Here is a 19,707-nt window from a genome sequence, read left to right on the forward strand (position 1 = left end):
AGTGAAGTTACCTGATTTCTGAATTATCCTGTACACCACCTCACTTTTAGCAGTTTGACATTTGACCAAAATGGTTGACAGCAATCAAGGCAATCATTTAAAGCAGGTGTCTCCAACTCCAGTCCTCCAGAGCTACTGTCCTGCAGCTTCTAGATGCATCCCTACTCGAACACAGCTGAATCAAATGTTTGGATTACCTCTTCAGCCATCAATTTAGGCAATGGCCTGGTAACAAGCCATTCATTTGATTCAGGTGTGTCGGAACAAGGATGCTTCTAAAAGCTGCAGGATGGTAGCTCTAGAGGACTGGAGTTGGACAGCCCTGATTTAAAGCTTTTGTTATCATGTAAAAAAATATTAGAAAATAAATAATACCATGAAGAGACTAAGCCAATACTGTTTCTCACCCCTTTCCAGCTTTTCCACCATGAGAGTTTACTCTACAAGGCAAAACACATTTGTTTTTAAAAATACAGCACTTAGACTGGAGAGTTGATATTATTTGGTGGGGGTTTTAAAGCAGAGGAACTCTTCAATTATATTCTTCCATTATGAACAAATGCCACGAAAAGTTCAAAACACAAGAGTCGGCGTGTGTCTCGATATCTTTAACTTTCATCAAGTGCTCCATCTAAGTGATCACACTGGTTGATTGTTCCTACCTTCAGATACAAGCCGCATAAGCCCTCCTGAAATATAAAGAGAGTGATTCTACTTTTAAGTCATGAACATCAAAACAAGCTTGTCAAGCAGAATGTTTGTTCAAAGGTAAAAAGTTAGTTTGGGTTTAAAATGCACCTTCTTACAATGTAAAACATTACAGAGCTTCATTTTTTTATGTCAAGAATTTTGAAGTCCACCACATGTAAAAGGTGTCTCCAGCAGATTTTATTATACAAGTACATGTCTTTACTATATACAACCTATCTGGGGGAGGCCACTTTCATACCTTCTTCATTTAGTCAGTGGTTGGAGTTCCTAATGAAGATCAAGAATAATACATGCTCTTTTTTTGGTGGTGGTTGGTGGGGTGGATTCATCTACATTTGACACTTAAGGAAAGTTGGTGTAAGGTGGATTGATGGCTAGCTGGTTCATTTGATTGTTGATTATGAAGATTTTCTATCAAAAAGAATCATATAATTTTTTTACATTTAAAACCAATAAACACACTGTAAATTAAAAAAAAAAGTGTCAGCTACCAGGAACTAATAATTCCTTTGAATACTCCTATAGGGTTTCTTCCACAGCAATGTTTTGTACAGCAGGTGGCGACCCTTCAGATGCTGTCACTTCACACATGACCATCAACTACTGCTAACATGGTTGCTAGCTGGTTTGTACATGCTTTTTAGATCGTACAGCAAGACACCAGAAGATCGCTATTGGTGAATAAGGATTAGCCTTTATTCGTGTTTGGAGGGGGAAAAAGACCACATATGCCATCATCCCTGTGGACAGCACACAATACTGGTGAGGAGCCGGGGTAGTGTCGAGCTCATGGGATTTGCAGTTTATAACAGTCAGTCACAACAAGAGGAAGTTAGCTGAGAATCCACAAAGTTGAAGAAGAAATAACAAGGCTGTGTACATTATTGTTATCATCATCGTTATTGTTGTCATTATTACCCGCAATGCCGTTTTATCACACAGCAGCAGACTGTCACTGCTGCCACATGAAGAGCAGGCCTCAAACACCCGCCAGAAAAAGTTGTACCACGCAAAACAACACAGTTACATAGAAAAATAGCACTGTCAAAAAGTTTCAGAAAGGTCTGTGAAGAAATCCCCAAATCCAAGATATCAAAAGAAAAAAAGATGACTTCCTTCTTCCAACAACTGATGGAAGTGTAAGAAGCTCTGAGTTTCTTCCAGGGATCTAAATTCAAAAGTTTGTGTCTCAGGTTTAAACATGTTCCCCCCAAAAAAGAAGACAAGGGAAAGGAAAACATACAGTACATACTGTATATCAAAGCTAGACCTACAACTCCCATTATACACCTGTGGCTTGATTAAGTCTTTGTGGATGAGGCCAGCAGCAAACAGGCTCATGGGATATGTGAAAGTCGGCCTTGGGAATGAAAATATAGTTATGTCAGGCTAAAATCACCTGAAGAAAAAAAGCTGTTGCATAAAACAACAAAAGAAATATCAAGAACAATCATAATACTTGCAAGTGTGACTGTATAGCAGGTAACAAGAGCTAAGGTTTCAGTGCTCTCTGTAAATTAAAACAGTTCTATATAACAGTCAGCTAAGCCCCTCCCCCATTCAGTCACTGTCCAATCACAGCCTAGCACATGTAGCGAATTCAGCCTGTCAAATTTTTGAGTTCTTAGTATAGTGAAACAAACATTTGAAGAGTTTTTAATTGCCTTTGAGGAATTAAATTAAATATGGAGGAAATTAGCAGATGCTGTGGGGTTTTTTTTTAGACACACTAAAATAGTCCAGACTGGCTGGGCTACTTGAATTTCAAGGGGTGTGTGCTCATATTTGGTCTAAACAGGAGGGAGGAACTAGGAACTAGAGTTCAACACATCCAGGGTTTGTTGCGTTATCTGGCTCAGCAAAACCTAAAGCTTCAGTCGGATATAACAGCCATCACAATAAGGTTATTGACTTCCTGCTCCAGGCTCAAAATGGGCATTTTGCAGGTCATATGATTTTTCATCTGCACAAAATGATCCCTTATGAGTCCTGCCCACTCTGATCAGATGTCATCAGATGATGAGAAAATGGTGATAAAATTCTATAAAAATATTTACGAATAAAACCAGAGTATAATCCTGCTAAAAATCATTAATCTTGGCATTTAGCTCATAAAGAAGGAAAAACATTTTAATTCAAGTTAATTACTTGGTGCTGTTGTCTATTTTTAAGGTGATGGCTGCACATTAGCGTCTCAAACTTTTCACTGGACACATTCCAGTATTACAACAGTAATCTTTTGTATAGTAGGAGGCGAACATTAAATCAGCTAATGTCACAGGCCTACACTTGGGTAAATTTGTATTGTTTTTAGTTTCAGTTAGTTTGACCTATTTTATAGTTAAAACTGTCAGACTGGGATTTTAGGTTTTCTTACCCCTGAAAAAGAAGTTTCCAGAAGTACCAGTTTCATTTCAGCTTCGTTTTAATGTTAACAAGCTGTTAGCTAGGTTGATAATAGCTACAGCTAATTAATCTCCCAGAATTTAAGTTTTTCTGCTTTAATTTTACAGGGAGGAAACATGGTGTTCAGAAATGTATTACATTTAATTAAATGGCATTCGAAACACAGTTTCAGAACTTCTTTTGCTGTGTGCATAGACATTATATAAGACGGATGTAGCTTCCATGTTGGAAAAAGTAGCTAATGCAGAATTATCCAAAATCCTGCATTCTATCTAAAGGCCACTAGATGGCAATAGCTTTGGTCCGATTAAAGTCTACAGTCTCTAAAGTTTACCACTCAGTTATGGAGAATAAAATGTTTTTGTTTTTTTTAAATTCTGTTAATTTTAATCACAATGTGTTTTTGAAATGACTACATGGGGCACACTCATTGGCTACTGGCTTGTGACTGACCGGCAGTTTTAGACTGCAATCGGCATCTTGTCATCACACCTGGTTACAAAGCACCAAGATGGCGAAAACACTCATCAGGAGGCTTCACACAACAGTATATATTGATGATATCTGAGTAGCTACGTTACTCTTTTATACCGTCTATGACTGTGGAGGAAAAATAGTGTTTTTAACCCTATTTTGGGTGGTAGTCACCAGTCTTTTGAAGCAGTTCTTTTTGGATTGGACTGGAGTTTCTACCACTTACAGTTATGGACCTCTCATATGTATTTAGATGGTGGTGTCAAAATAACTCTCTGAAACCAGAAGGTTTTATGCAAAACCCCCTCGGTTAAACTTTACTGTAGAATGCAAAGTGTGACAGGCGTAGCAACAGGGGAGCGAGGCTTAGCCAACTACAGTTAGTCTGTGGAGTTTCTATCCCATGCTGGTGACTTAGTAACAAAAACGGGCTAAAACGGAATCATAACAATAAATTCATACAGCAAATGTAAAATACAACCAAAAAAATAAAAATAATAATAACAAACCAATCCACAAATCCTGTGATCGGATCAAAGATTTTTTTAGTGTTTCTTATTTTTTAATATGCATATTTAATACCTCAGACAACACCTGAGAAAAAACTGACAAAATGATTCCAATGAGTTTTCTCTGAAATATATTCAATTATGTATATTACAACTATAATCACATAATTCAAGCATATATCATATACACATATATATCTAGTGAGAGAATAGTTTAATAGTCAATAGTACAGTTGTATGGTACAGTAGCAGTAGGGTGCATTTCTCTTTCTCATTGGGTAAAGTTTGAAGGAGAGGTATAGACAAGTATGTGTGTGAAAATCTAAATATATGATTCATCAATACAATATGCAACAAAAAGAGAGAAAAAATAAAGAATAAGGAATAAAGACAAAGAAAGGGTATAGGCAGTTCAGTACTGTGTTTGAGAAGGTGTGTGTGTGTGTGTGTGTGTGTGTGTGTGTGTGTGTGTGTGTGTGTGTGTGTGTGTGTGTGTGTGTCAGGTCGAGGATCAGATTAGATCAGCACCATAAAAGTCCTTAACAACATCAACAACAACAACAATAAGGGTTAAAACCTTGGTGAGGACTGTGTGTGTGTGTGTGTGTGTGTGTGTGTGTGTGTGTGTGTGTGTGTGTGTGTGTGTGTGTGTGTGTGTGTGTGTGTGTGTGTGTGTGTGTGTGTGTGTGTGTGTGGCTGAAGGTTTCAGTCACTGTTCGATCTGGGCAGATCAACCTTAAACCAGTTAGTATTCAATTTTTGCACCTAGACATGATTGATGAGTAAAGAAACCGAAAGCAATCATGTTGCGTGATGGTTAAAAGTGTTTGTCAGTGTGTGTGCGTTTACATGTGAGCAAGACACATTCACCGAAATAAAACGCAAACCCGCCAGCGAAAATCTCTCCTTTTACTTATCCTCGCACATCTGCTCACATCCAGCTGTTCGGATGGCTAATTATTATTTCCTCCTTCAGCTTCAAAAAGAAAAATAAAAGCCCCTCGATTTATGTCAGAATCAGACACGGAATCAAATAGAAGATAAAAACTGAAGTGCTTGAACGAGCTCACAGAGAAAACAAACACAAAGATTTTCTTTAAACTATACAATTTTTTTGTTGTTTTGCCTTCTTCCTGCCTCCGCCCACCCTCCTCCTCCCCCCTTCAGCGCCGAAAACAGTCTAAAATACCTCGCCTTGTCTCACGCTGTGTGAAATACCTGATTCGACCGTGATACATTCTCTGTTACACCTCTTCCTCTGACCAACCAGCTCTGTAAATTTGAAAATAGATTATTTGTTGTTTAGCAATAAACAGCTGGGAGGAAAAGCGCTTTATGTGGCCCCGTGACTGTCCAGCTAACAGCCCCTCCCGCCCCATATATAAAATATACAAAAGATTATCTCCAAAATCCTCCTCCTAAATACCTCTGCTAATAGAAAAATATACAATAATCCTATGTCAAAATCTCTTTGCGTTATTGACGAAAGCCCTGCTCTTCTTCCTCCCCCCGTCCTCCTCTTTGCTGGACTAGTCTTGCTTTCCTGCCCAGTTCAAAAATATACATGTTTTCTTTTTTTCCTATTTATAGAAAACAAAAAATTACACATCTGACCTCTTCTGGCTTGTGTCCATGCCTTGAGCTTAAAAAGTGAGATTTCACTGGCATATTGTGAATTCAACACCCTGTTTGAACTGGCCAGAGCGGCGGATGGAAACGCACTACCTGCAAAAACGCCATGCGGCACCGGGCGTAAGCACAGCACCAAGGGTAAAGCTGCCGAGGTGTCACGAGGTGGTGATACAGTACGGTGTGTGGATTCAGCAAAGCAGCATCTACAGAGTCAAACTCGGAAAATAAACTGTGGCGCCGCTGTGCTTTCCTGTCATGACATCCTGAAGCACAGCGCGCGCGCTAAAAGACGCTTGTGGCGTTTGCGCCCGGTGTCGCATGGTGCTTACTGCAGATCTACGTCACCCTCTCCCCACCCCCGACTCGCCACTTCAACTAAAGTGCTGCTGTTGCTGGGTTGCCTTGTACCCTTGTCTCATCTCCGATGCCCCTCCCGCCTTTTCCGCCTCCGTCCGTCTCCTCACAAGTCTCCGTGCCGGCTCTCGTACTTGTTGATGATGTTCCTGCAGCGGCCCAGCTCTTTCCTCATGTCAGCCACCTCCTGGCGAAGGGCGGCGTTCTCTCGCTCCAGGAAGGCCGCGCGCACTGAGATCTGGTTCTCCTTCAGTCGCCGGGCGTCCCGCGAGCGCTTCGCCGCCTCGTTGTTTTTCACTCGCCGGCTCCAGTATTTCTCATCCTGTCAGCGGCGGCGGTGTGGTATGTTGGGGTGTGTGGGGAGGAAGGTGGAGGGAGGAGAGAAGAAGAAAAAAAAACAAAAAAACAAAAGAAGAGGAGAGAGTGGGATGAGAAAGTTCAGTCATTTGATGAGGGTGTCAAAAATGGGAGAAAGGAACGAAAGGTGGAAACAGCTGAATAGTCACAGGTACAAAATAACAAAACTATGACTGCCATTTTTATAACGTCACCATGATGACACTCAGTTATGAGCAGCAGACTGTGGTTGGATTCAAAAGCATAAAACATCCCAAACACAGGTGTGACGTATACCACATAAAAAGTGCTATACTTCTTATCCTAAAGCTTGTAGCTGCACTAGATAAATTAAAATGTTTCAGGGGTTAGCATTTACTGCTTCTCAGCAGTAAATGTTTGCTATGGCAGCTTAGAGAAGATGAACATTCATTAAACAGATTTACAGAGTGAAGAAAGTAGTTTAGGATAGCTGTGGTTTATATACACATATATATATATATATATATATATATAAAATACTCCTTTAAACTGCAGTTAGAATTACCAACAACAGCTTTTCTGTGCTTTTTATTGCCTGCAGGTCACGGTGTAAGATAAGCTACTCTAACTCTTAATTTCTTATATTAAAACACCTTTTCACACATAGACGCATAGACATCTAGCAATATACTGATCTGCATACACAAAAGACCAATAATATTCATCTTGCAATGACTACAAAAGGAATCAGTTTGACGGAAAACACCAGTAAGTGCTTGTGAAAACATTATCAATAACTTTTTATGAGGCATGTCATTCCTAATGCAGCTCTCTTCTGACCTGCCGAGCGCCTCAGCCGAATGAATAAATACGCCGCGGACATGACCTCTGGCCCCACAAAAGCCTGCAACGTTACTTTGGGGACTTTTTGCCAGGAAAGGAATTTGTTGGCCAATGAAAGTCTCACAAGAAGAAGACTGGAAGCAGCCCTGATGTTGTGTTAAACTTTGGGACCCATAGAGCAAAATAGGAGGTCAATCTGAGAATACAACCTCGTAGAGATATCTATCTGAAAGATTTATGCCGGGAAGCAAGCCCACATGCTTCACTGCCTTCATGGAGAGCTTTAATAAGGATCTTTAACATCTGGTTAAAGTTAGCATCATTCCACAATTAAACACAGCTATTATTGTATCCCTCTGCAACATTTTTAAAGAGATCTTGGGAATATTGCTGCTTTCTGATTTGTGTAAATATAAACACTAATTAGATCCTGGATTATTTCATAACTTTTAATCCAAGCCAGACTTTCCTGCTCATGAGAGCAGATAAATCTTAACCGTAGAGCGGAATATTAAAGCTCGTTTATGAGAAGCCGTTCTCAACTTCATCTTTAACTCTGGCCGGAGATAATTTTTCCAACCTTCCTATATATGATTTATAAAACCGGCAACGGCTGAACAGAGCAAGGTGAGCGCCTCCATCTCTCCATAAATTATAAACGCCTCGGGAGCTGCAGCTGCTCCGCACTGAACTATGAAAGCACGAGCCATTGATCAGAGACTTTCCTAGTGTGCAATGAGCTGAGTACAAAATATTTCAGGATTCCCGTCAGGAGGCATCAATACCAGTGGGCGTCACGCTCCCTTCGTTTTTTTTTCCACTCCGCACAGGAGCTGTCAGAGCCGTGGCCTTTTGTTATGATGAAGTTTAGAGTTTAAAATGAAACAACGTGGCTGTGGCTTCTATTTAAGACAGATACTAAAGGAAAATGTGACCTTCTGCTGAGCTATATGTGAATCTTTATGCAGGTTTTATCTTTAGGTACCTTTACAACACCTGAGATTTACTAGTGGGCCTTATTTTTAATTTTTATTTTATTTTATTTTAAGTATTTAATTTGATTTTACTCATTTCATCTTATAAAATAATTTATCCCAAACTCTATTTTTGAATACAATTAAAATTGCGTTCTTGTGCTGCAAAAACAATTTTGAAATTGCAAGTAGATTTTTAAAAAGTAGACTCTACAACTAAATTTAAAACGGGAAACTGGTCCATTATGGATATATATATATTTTACTAGCCATTAAATTAGAAACACAGCAAGCAGCGGAGCATTTTCTTTCCCCAAATAGCTTTAAAAATCCTTTCCTGTAGTGAATTTGGACATAAAGGAAACAAAAGGATTGTGGGAGATGTAGTACCTTCTGCTCGTCGGGAACCAGCATCTTGCGGGCCTTCTTGATCATCGGCTGAGGTTTCAGCTCGTCCTCCGTGAAGCGGTGCCGCCGTGGGTCAAATGCCTCCTGGCCTGGCACGCTGGACAACGCTAGGTCCGCCGGGTCAGGGTCAAAGTTCACCATGATGTCGCTGTTGCCGTTGGTGCCGGCTGGAGGTCCAGGGGGGGCCGGAGGGCAGGTAGAAGGGGGTGACGGGTCCTGAGGCACTGCCTGACCACCTGGAAGCGAAAGAAAATGTTGGTTATCTCAGATCAAATGATTAGCTTGTCAGCTAAGATACCCATCTATAATCAATCTTCCAGTTATCAGCTGAAGCCCATCACAGTTTCTACAGGATGAGAAGTGGAGTACCTGGACAGATTAGTGAGTTAGTGAGCTTCTAGTTGCAGGAACATGTTATATATAATATACATGAATCCACACGGTTCCTTACAAAATAAATCAAGTTTCAGTAATGTCAGCTATATTCTGGCATCCCTTAAAAATTGTCTTAATCATCATACTGGAAATAAAAAGCTCATGAGAATTAAAGTACAACATTTGCCATCAGAACTCTTTCTCACATGTAAATTTGCTCGTGCCACCCGGAAAACTGACATGAAAATCACTTTTTTTGTGTGTAACATATAAAACAGAGGGTCGCACACTGAGATTAAGATGAGTCACAGCACCAGGATCATTAAACAGCTACTGACAGCGGACTGTGACATTAGCCTGCAGGCTGTTCTCGCCACGTTAAAGTGTGGACAGGACACAGATACACAAACATGACATGAGCACTGATGATGTTTTCATGGTAGCGTTTATCACAATGTAAACTTCCAGATGAAGCAGACTATTTTGAGTTCTTCAGAGATGCTTTTTCTCTGAACTTCCTTTTTTGTGTCTCAGATATTTATATTAGATCTTATTACATAACTAAAAATCATACTGCCTCTTAATTTGTTATCAGTTATTAGAATCCCTGCCAGTGCAACATTTTTATGGTGCCATTCGTTAATTGTTCATGTGTTACTTTTGCCAGTTTAATTAAATTTTTTTGTTGGCAATATGTGACACTTTTTGTGTGAATAAACTAAAAAAGAGGCAAGAAGGGAGCAGAGAGAAAGAATACGAGCGCTTGTTAATTGTCTTTCCAGTGAACAATAATCTGCACTACAGTCCAAAATCAGCAGCTTAATTACTCGTTTAGCTGTCCAATCATCAGCATCTAGTTTTATCTGCAGATTAGAGCCCATCTGCCCTGACCGAGGACGGTCGCACGCCACAGAGATGCGAACTGAAGATGACGACATGAAACAATCCCCACCAATCAGGACACTGGAAAAACACTCTGTTAAATTGTATTATATTTAAAGGAGTAACAATGTAATTACATTTAGATTCATTTACACACTTACATTTGTTCTCGATGGTCACAGTGAATTTATTAGTTTTAGCTGATGTACAAACATGACTACACTCTGAATACAGCCTGACATGTCTGCCCTATGAAACACCAGGAGACAGACTTTTCAACTTTAAACTGTTTTTAACCAGCATTTTTTATTGCTTTATATTTATTTACTGACATTTTGGATGATGGTACCTTTTATTTTATTTTATGTTTTTATTATCCTTATACATTTATTTTATTTATTGATGTGTTTTTAGTTTATTATTTCCAGTACGCTCTGATTGTTCTCAATTTATTTCACTCTACTTCTTTTCTACTTGTAGAGCTGATATTTCACTGTCATTTATTTGATGTTATGTCCTTTGAATTTATTTTAAAGAGCTTATTATTGTATATTTTTGGTTATGTTTTAATATCGTTTGTTTTGTCTTATATTCAGCTTTTATCCATCTGAACTGCAATGACTTCTGCAAACTTTGACTTATAGTGTAGATCAAACTTTCTGAACTCAGAATATTTTAATAATTTATTGTTTTTATGGGATGAAAAATAAACAGCCCCGGGGATGGACATGGATAAGATTTTATTGACACCGACGCTGCTATCAGCTCTGCCTGTGGGTGATTTCTGACCACTCTGCATGCAAAAAGGTAACAGCCTCTCCAAGTCTATGTATGATCTTCATTTTAATAACTAAACAAGAAACAGATGCATCTAAAAATACTCATTTTTACAATATGTCAGTGACGTGTTACTTCATCATGATCCATCACAGTTCACAGGTTATTGTAATGTGCCTGTACGAGGGGGGGGGGGGATCTTTTCTTGCCTTCTGGGCTGTTTTGCACAAACTAATGAAAGTTCAAATCCAGTGACAATGACAAATGACTTTTGAGAAGCAGCTTTACACTAACAGTGACATCAAAGTCAAATGTATCTCACTTCACTAAAATTGGACCAATATCCTGAGAGGAGTAGCGACTCTTTCATTGGACGGACAGATGCATCGGTCCTTCAGCTAGATAAAACTGAATCAGCGTCACTGAATTCTAAATATCTAAATCTGAAGGTGAGACAGAAGCTTTAGAGAGCTCTGCCTACAAGCAAATAAAATCAAGATAAAATTTTATTTAAATTCAATAATTGAGGTTTTGATGTCCAGTGTTGTGCTAAACATGACAGGACCTCTGGTAGGACTGAATATACAAAGATATGCACTTATAACTCTTTTAGGCGATGAAAATATCTAATTCAAGTATGTTCAAGATCATAAAAAAAAGGTTTTGGGAAAAAGCAGCAAAGCACGGGGAGACGTTTTTGTCTCAGTGTTTAAATCCCACTCAGGTCAAACCCCTCCAGCTTTAGTGTTTGCTGTTGGACTCTAGAGGCCGCTGGCTGCAGAGTCACATGTGCTGCACACTCTGCCTCTCATCCTTTATCCAGAGAGCAGCAGAGAGCCAGGAATGATTCCCACTGAGATAAGTAGGATTATCCCATACACAGTGGACAATATATTCAAATGCTTTTCCCCATTAAACCTGAACATATCACCGTTTCTTCTACACCTTTAACAACGCGCTTAATTCTTCACATTCGACTTCAAATTTCGACGACAAGAAGCATCTTGTCTCTCCGTAGTGATGCCAAGTCACCACCAAGTGTCACCATCGAGCCAGGAACGTGTCATACTCGATTTACGACATGCAGAAGAGAGGAGCTTTTTTCTTTAACCCTTTGCAGTGTCTGATATTTAAAAGAACATCCTAGTGCTGGCTAAAGATTTAGAATGATTATGCATGAGCCACACATTTAGACAAATGTGGTTAGAAAGGAAAGAAAAAAACTATTTGAAGAGAGCAGATGATTCAGAGATGGTGCTGCAGTGGACTTTTTTCCCCCTGTGTTGACTCCAGCTGGCTTTACTCAAACGCCACTTTTACATGAGCTACCAAAGCACTAAAAGGGGGTTCAAATAATTAAGAATGAACACAATTATTTAAATGTTGGGAAGTGGAAGTGTGGCAGAGTGGGGGAGGGGGCAAAATCTGTGGAAGCGATTCCTGGATGCGGATATTAAACTGTGTGGCAGTGAAGCTTTTTCCCTGCAGCTATATTTCTGAATGTAACACTATAATAGAAGAGCGGCTCTATTTTCAGCCGGCTGCTTCATTTCTTTCCCGTTTCTGATTGAAAAAACATATTCCCCCCCGCAAATGTTTCTTCCTTGGAATAGAGGCATAAAAATGCTAGTTGAGCAATCATCCGCCACTACTCAGACCTCCACTGTGGCGACATTTGTAAGACGCTTTTTTGGAGCTCCAGGCTCGGCGCCACAGATTATAAATAACTTCAAAGCTGGTGACCAAAATCAACCAAAACAGCCGTGGAAAGATTTCAGACACTTGAGCAAATGAAGCAGAGAAGAGATAGGAGGCAGGAAGAGTGAGGAGAGATTGTGAAGATTTAGCATTAATAGAATGACATAATTTTGTCATATGACAGAAAACCTCTAAAAGCCCTCAGCTGTCGCAGCCTTTGTGCTTCTGAAGCATTTCTTTCCCTTTTTTTGAAACGTGGGAAAGACATGTCGGTCAGAGCGGCAGGACTGACACTGATTTTCTACTCAAACTGCTGCTGTGAGCAGTCCCTCATGTTTTCATGTCAGCCACAATACCACAACCAAATCCTCCACGGGCTCTGGGAAGTCAGGCTTTATGACAGGCAGGAGGCGGGACATGTGAGGTAAGCGAAGGGTCAAATCGCCACACCGTGTTCTCCCAATAAAATCCAGCTGAAAACACTTGACTACACGCTGAGCGTGGCGAGTGGGAGGCTGTGGGTATGTAAACTTTCTGAATGGTGGCTTTTTTCAGGTTTCAACTTGCGCTGAACTCGGAGATTAAAAAAAAAAAGTCTTACGACTGTTTACATCCAATCATGACTCCACGATGTCGATCTGACATTCGCCTCCACTTTTACACAACTTGTTGCCAAAACATCCCACAGTTGTTGTTTGTTTGGTTCTTTTTTTTTTTGTTTTATCTGAAATGAGAGGCTGGATTTACATAAGCGTCCGGTGTGACACGCATGCATCACTATGCTCTGCCCTCTGCAGCTGTTATTCTTCAGAGCTGCTATTCTTTGTTCCGAGCCTGAGTGGAAAAGATGACTTTTTTGTGTATTTGGTTATTTTGGTTTTCCAGTGCCCAATAGCAATCAAACCAAGGTTTGTATACAAAAGTCACATGGGCCCACAGACCCAGTGGTTTGTTTACTGGATCGAGGGTAGGCGACATGTCACCCTGCAGAGTTTGACACTTTGGCAGAGGAGACAAAATGCGACTTGAGCTCCAAACTGAATTTCACCCATATCTGCGCCGTTATCTAATGACACCACTGTCATCTCCTAAATACATGAATGACAGAACTGACCTGCACAAGCTGCAAATAAATCCCTGCAAACATTCATGATCTTAGTGTAGAATCTGAAGGCATAAACAACGGATGGAAAAATCCAGATGGAAACTTACAGTTATAAAACTGTTTACTAATTTCTCATTGTTGAAACATCTTTAGTTGTAAAAGTGAGGGTCAGAAAGTAGACGAAGAAAGTAAATAAAGCATGGAATAAGCAAACAGAATCTTATAAAAGATACAGCTTTGAATCCATATAAGTAATTATTAATGTATCTGTTGACAGTAATACCTCTGTGGAGGAAAACACAGCTATAGTAACGCAATATTTGTTTTTAGTGAAACGGGACACATGCTAACAAATTCTGTGCACAAAGTGTGTGGCTGTGTAAACTTTCTCTTAAAGTGTTTCACGAAAAAGAAATTTAATGCAAAAGATCCCAGTCTTCCTCCTACTGTGGCCTTCGCTGGAAATCAAAAGCATGGCCTCTACCTTTGTGATTTGTTAATCAAACTTGAATCACAGGCACCATCAGTAAACATATTCAAATTGGATTTCTCAATCAAAGCAGCATTTGAGGCGTTTCTGTCTCTATTTGGAACCCGTAGATTTAAAAATGAGCCCAACACAAAACTGATGACAGGTAAAGTGAATAGAACTGATCATATTGTTAAAATGCATTCCTTTGACTTGGTTCCTTTGACTTGTACCATCCACAGTGGATCCTTCCACACTCAAACTCACAAAAACTGCTCAGGAACCGCTGGATCAACAAAACAAAGAGCCCAAAGTGTCACCAGTCCTCCAAACTAACCAGATCCCTCTGCAACTGAACACCGTAGGACAGCGGTCCCCAACCCCCGGGCCTCGGACCGGTACCGGTCCGTGAGTCGTTTGGTACCGGGCCCCGAGAGTTGAGGCTCAGGTGTGAAATGTATGGTTTTCAGGGTTTTTATCGGTTTTCAGCGTTATTTTGTTATCGTTTTTTATCGTTAACTCGGTTTTCCTGGGTCTTTTCACGTGTGTTATGAATAAATCTTATTTTTTTGGTACCGGTACTAGTTTTATTTTGTTGTATTTATCTGTATAAACTGGTCCGTGGCGCAAAAAAGGCTGGGGACCGCTGCTGTAGGAAGAGCGAGAAAAGGTCTGATCCACGGAGGCTCCTCACCCAAAGGACCCAAAGGATACACTACCTATATCTGATGCCAGACAAAAGTAGCCACACCTGGGCCTCAACAGGTCAACAAACATCTACAAAAGGAGTGTGGTTTTAACATGGTGATTTGCTCTGCATAGACCTTACTGTTCATTATTTTGACAAGGCATTCTTTATGTCTGTTTTTAAGCTCATATCCATCCAACTGTTTTCTCCAAATATCCAATTTAGGATTGGAGTCGAACCCAGGACCTTCTTGCTGTGAGGGTCTCCATGCTACACCAAACTCATATTTTCTTATTTGCAGTTTGGCCACAGGAAATGGCATTTAAAAAATGATAATTATTTTTCTATTTGGATTTTTTCCAAAATAACAGCAACAACTTAAAAAATGCCCAATAAAATATTAAAATACAGAAAAGATTTGAATTACAGTGAAAACATCCCTTCGCTATAAGCTGTACGGTTCTTCTTGCACAGTTGCAAACCCTCATCATTTCTAAATGCAATGCACCATACTGTATATTCCAATCTCTTCTATCCTCTGATCCATCTGTTTGCCCAGGAAGCAGTGAGACCATCAAATAAAGTGCTGTTGGCTTGATCTGTGTCTCTGGCAGCTGGACGGAGCTGATCCTGGATAAGTCTGCCCAAAGCCCCGTCCTAATAACAACCATTTTGGGCAAAAAGTTGAAACTGCTCCAAGAACACGACTCCCGCTGCTGCTGGGTAAACACTTGCCAAGCGAGGATTCGTCTGGCTTCATTTCCTGTCTGAGAGCAGGAGCCATTTGGAGGAAGCAGCCACTGACTCGCGGATTCCCTCTCTGCTTTCATTAATTTAGCTGAGATTATGCGTTTTCCTCTCTCTGCATGTCACTGCCTGTCAATCTGTCATCCTCCAGCTCCGGACAAGGAGTTCAACTGAAGTGGTTTTGGATTGAAGCAAGTTGTACCCAAAAGATTTGCTAAAGCTCCACAAATATCACATTTAAATCCGACGTTTCTACCTGAGCACCAACAAGAAAGTTATTACATTAACTCCGACACAGTCAAGACTTTTCAAGGTCTCTGAAGGTCCCATTTCATGAAATTCAAGGTTTAAGATTAGCCCTTTCATTTCTTATTCATGTTGTCGTCAAATCAAGAAAAATGCCTCGTTTTAAAACAGCTTCTCCATCGTGTGAAAGCTCCATCACAGGAATCGCCTCAGGACGTGAAGAGCTGATCCTCGGATGGAGCGTACCGAGGCATACTGATGAATCTGGGTGATGTATTTTAACTTTAAAAACATCAAAAACATTTTGGTCCTCTTCTAAGACAGCTAAGATGGGGGTTTTTTTTATTTTCACAGTCAAACAGAATTTTCAACATCAATGATCTTAAAAAAATTGAGGAAAAGTGTTTTAGATTCTGTCCTTGAGCTGCTTGGATGTTCAGAAATCGTACCGGGAGGAATCAGCTGTCGTGGGCAGAGACGCCCACAGCAGCAGAAAATAGACAGGTTGAGGTTTGAGAGTCAGGTGAGCAACGCTTCCTCTTGACTAATCTCTTGTTTGATCTAACTTTACTTTCACCGGGTCCACCTACACGTAAAGTGGAATGCAACAAACTAAGAGCTGCTCTGTGTGGAAGAGGCATTTTGGGAAATGTAGGAAAGCTTAACAGGCGGAACAAAATCTGTTAGTACGGCACAAAATCCTCCTCGTGCACGCATCGTCGACAGCGGCGGCGGCAACTTCTGCTCTCTGACGCAGAACTTTTTCCCTTTCAATCTTCTCCTGTTTCAGCAGCTTCTTGTGTAATAAAGGGAAACAAAGCAATTACCAGGAGAATAGTAATTATGCTAATTATACAAGGATGGAGGTAACAATTAACATCTATTGCAATCACTGTAATTGAGTCGATTTTTGTGTACGCTTTCATCGGTTTTTCATCCTCGGCGAGTTTTCATTACAGTGAAATACGGCATTGTAGTTAAACTGCAATCACAAGCTCTGCTAACTCTGACTCGCATGTGTCCTGTGCACAGATTTTGCTTTAGCTGTTACTCTGCTGTTACTTTTAGCTTTATATGACAAAGACACATTGCTAAAGTTTTTTTTGTAGTCGTTATTGTTGGTTTTCCCAGCACCGAAGTGATCCTACATGGCATTTTATTGCTGCAACCCAGTCGCCCTCTCTTGTGTGTCTCAGTTTTCATGACTTGTTCTCAAACTGCACAATAGAACAGGCTAAATGCAAATGACTTCTGAAATGACACAGGATATATTAGCTTAATTACCAACACGGTCATGGTGCTTACATACACACTCTATGCAATGCGGCAAATTCACGGCATGTGATGCAAATTCATGTTAATACGAGTCAAAATATTTCAACTTTAGTCAAAAATTTGCCTCATGCTGTGTCGCAAAACACATCAGCTGGGACTCTACTGATGCAACCGACAATCAGAAACAGAGGAGGAGCTCTCCAACACTGTTCGAGGGCGGCCAGTGCTGCTAGTTAAACTCTGCCTATATACAGAGAGAGGAAAAACTGGAGACGGCTCGGAGTGAAACTGTAGAACTTCTTAAGTTCAGAGACTATGTTACTGTAACTTGACTCCAGCTATCAGTTGCACTCCTCTTCATCAGACTGGCTGTTAGGTGCAAAGCTTAATTTATGCTTCTCTTTTCAATTTGATTCAATTAGATTTTTATAGCATCACAACAACAACGCAACAAGGCGCTTTATATTTCAAGGTAAAGACCGTAGAATATCACCAAAAAATCCCCAACAATGAGAAAATCCCCTGAGAGCAAGCACTGAATCTTTGCAGGTACAGGCAAGTGAACACAACATCCAGACCTTGTGCAGGGAGATAAAAATAAAGTCACAGTTTCAAATGAATTCATAGCAGTGACATTGAGCATTGGAACTATTTTTCCAACCCTTTAAACCTGATTTTTCCTCAACAGCCACTTTTGACAGTTTCAGTCTCTTCTGTAGATTACCCCAGCTGCATATTTATGAGCTTTTTTCTCTTATTCTGTTCTGACTTTGGGGACAAATATTTGTAAAATATTGTGATGGCATAGGCCAGACTGGTTATATTTGCTACACATACACTGTATGTACACAGATAAGAGGGAACCAGCCTCAGCGGAGAAATATATATAGAAACCAACCAGTAGAAAAGTCTGCAAACATACATAGATGGCCACTTAGCTGCAGCAAACAGAGAGGAGTGATGTACACGATTTCCACAGGCAGTAATAAAACGCCGATACTTTCTCTCTTATTTGGTTTGTTGTTGTTGTTTTTTGGGAGTTTTTTCAGTGAAAGACTCGTGTTCGCACGCACAGTTATGATAGAGTTTACTAGTTTTACTGTAACCTCTATTTGTTCGTTTTTGTTACTATATCAGATGAACCTTTCCTGTTATTGCACACCAGCTGTTTTTCACATCAGTTATGAAAAACAACTTAGAATAATTCAGAGCAGATACACCAGTGAAAGAAATTTATCACAAACAACACTCAGCCATTAAACTCCACATTGAGGGTGCAGTTAGATGGTTGGTGGTCTCATTTAATGTTAGCGTTCGTCCTGTTTCTGCTTGGTTTAACTTTATTGTTTGTACAGGAACGACGTGTTCTTCTGCTCCTTTCCTTTTACTCAGCAAGTTATGATAACAATCGAAGAGTCCAGCCAGTAAAAGGTGTGGTAGCAGATGTAAAAGCAGTAGTGGAAACAAACTATGAGATACAGCAAGTGTGTTCCTCCAGTTGGGAGCAGTAATGAGATAAAGGTGCAGAGCAGCGATTCATTTCCTGTTTGGTTTGCTTCTGTCACAGATGACACGGACATGAACTGTGAGCTCTGCCAGCAGCTGTTTTTAACTCAAGAGCATTAGCTGGCAACGCAATACAGATGAGGAAGTGCGTTACATAAAGCGGGATCCCCTCCCTGCAATGTAAACGCTGAGGCAACTATTCACACTCCTCATCGCTGCTGCTGTCTGCTGCCAAGTTTAACTTTTGCCCATCTGGGTTAAACACATCAGGGAATCTATACAACTAACTGCAAGGTTTATCTTTCACGTAATTTACAGATATGGCTGCTTGACACTCACACAGGGCTGCAGCTAACTTACTTTAATAATAGGACGTATTTGCCTGGTCGATAAATTTACAATAGCAAAAACAATGGCTACTAAAACACAAGTTTGAATATTAATCAGAGTTCAAGGAGAAATAAAACTTCACATTTATGTAAAAGCACAGACGGGATATAAAAGACGGACGTGCTCCCAGTGACAGCGACCCACTGATTAGTAAAGACCTGTTTTGAAGCCTCAAGCTGAGCAGTTTCATCCTCACTTAGACTAAGGTGATCACAGGGTAGCAGCTTGTTGATTACAAGACCTTTTCATTTAGCATAAAACGTCTATTTTATGCTAAATGAAACCATCATTCATAAAATAATCATCTTGTTGCATTAAATAAGAGCTACACTAGCAACTGAGGCTAACAAAAGCCATCCAGAGTTTTCTGTGGTCACACAGGAAGTGAGATAATGCAGGCTTAAGGCACTTCCCTTAGCTTCCGTTTACAGACCCAAAAGTTACCTCCATCTTTAATGGAAGTCAATGCTTAAAATTGAATTAATTTATCCAAATTATAAATTTTGTGCTAGAGCCGGATATGAATTTAATTTAACCTCCTAAGACCCGAACTCTTCCACAGCAGCATTTGTTATTTCTCTTTGATATTTGGGCATATTGGGGCCCGATGAATGCAAAAACAAAGAATTACCAGATTATTTTTTTTACATTATTTTAGTTTTTAAGAAAAATAAGAGCCACATATGAGGATATTTGTTTAAAATTTTGATAGAACAGTAGCAGTATTATGTCCTCGTAAGTGGATATCAGGCCCTTGTAGAGCAAAATTGAATATTTTGGTCTAAATAACCCAAAATGTGATGTCCACATATGTGGACGCCAGGTCCTAGGAGGTTAAATCAGTAAATTACTGTAATAATCAATAATCAGTTTTGATAGTTAAATAACTTTTCTCACTTTTTGTTGGTTCCACTTTCTAA

At 40.0% G+C, this 19,707-nt stretch overlaps 1 protein-coding gene across 1 annotated transcript in view; it reads right to left on the reverse strand.

Moving 5' to 3' along the window:
- Positions 1-1,385: 1,385 nt before the first annotated feature.
- dbpa (D site albumin promoter binding protein a) overlaps positions 1,386-19,707 on the reverse strand; it is a 40,879-nt gene continuing 22,557 nt past the window's right edge. The window contains exons 4-5 of the mRNA XM_026155803.2: positions 8,612-8,865; positions 1,386-6,408 (exon numbers count right to left, since the gene is read on the reverse strand). Coding sequence (XP_026011588.1) covers positions 6,193-6,408; positions 8,612-8,865 — 470 coding nt within the window. The 3' untranslated portion in view covers positions 1,386-6,192. The remainder of the gene's footprint in view (positions 6,409-8,611; positions 8,866-19,707) is intronic.

This window comes from Astatotilapia calliptera, chromosome 22 (genome assembly GCF_964374335.1).
Source record: "Astatotilapia calliptera chromosome 22, fAstCal68.1, whole genome shotgun sequence".
NCBI classification, from domain to species: Eukaryota; Metazoa; Chordata; class Actinopteri; order Cichliformes; family Cichlidae; genus Astatotilapia; species Astatotilapia calliptera.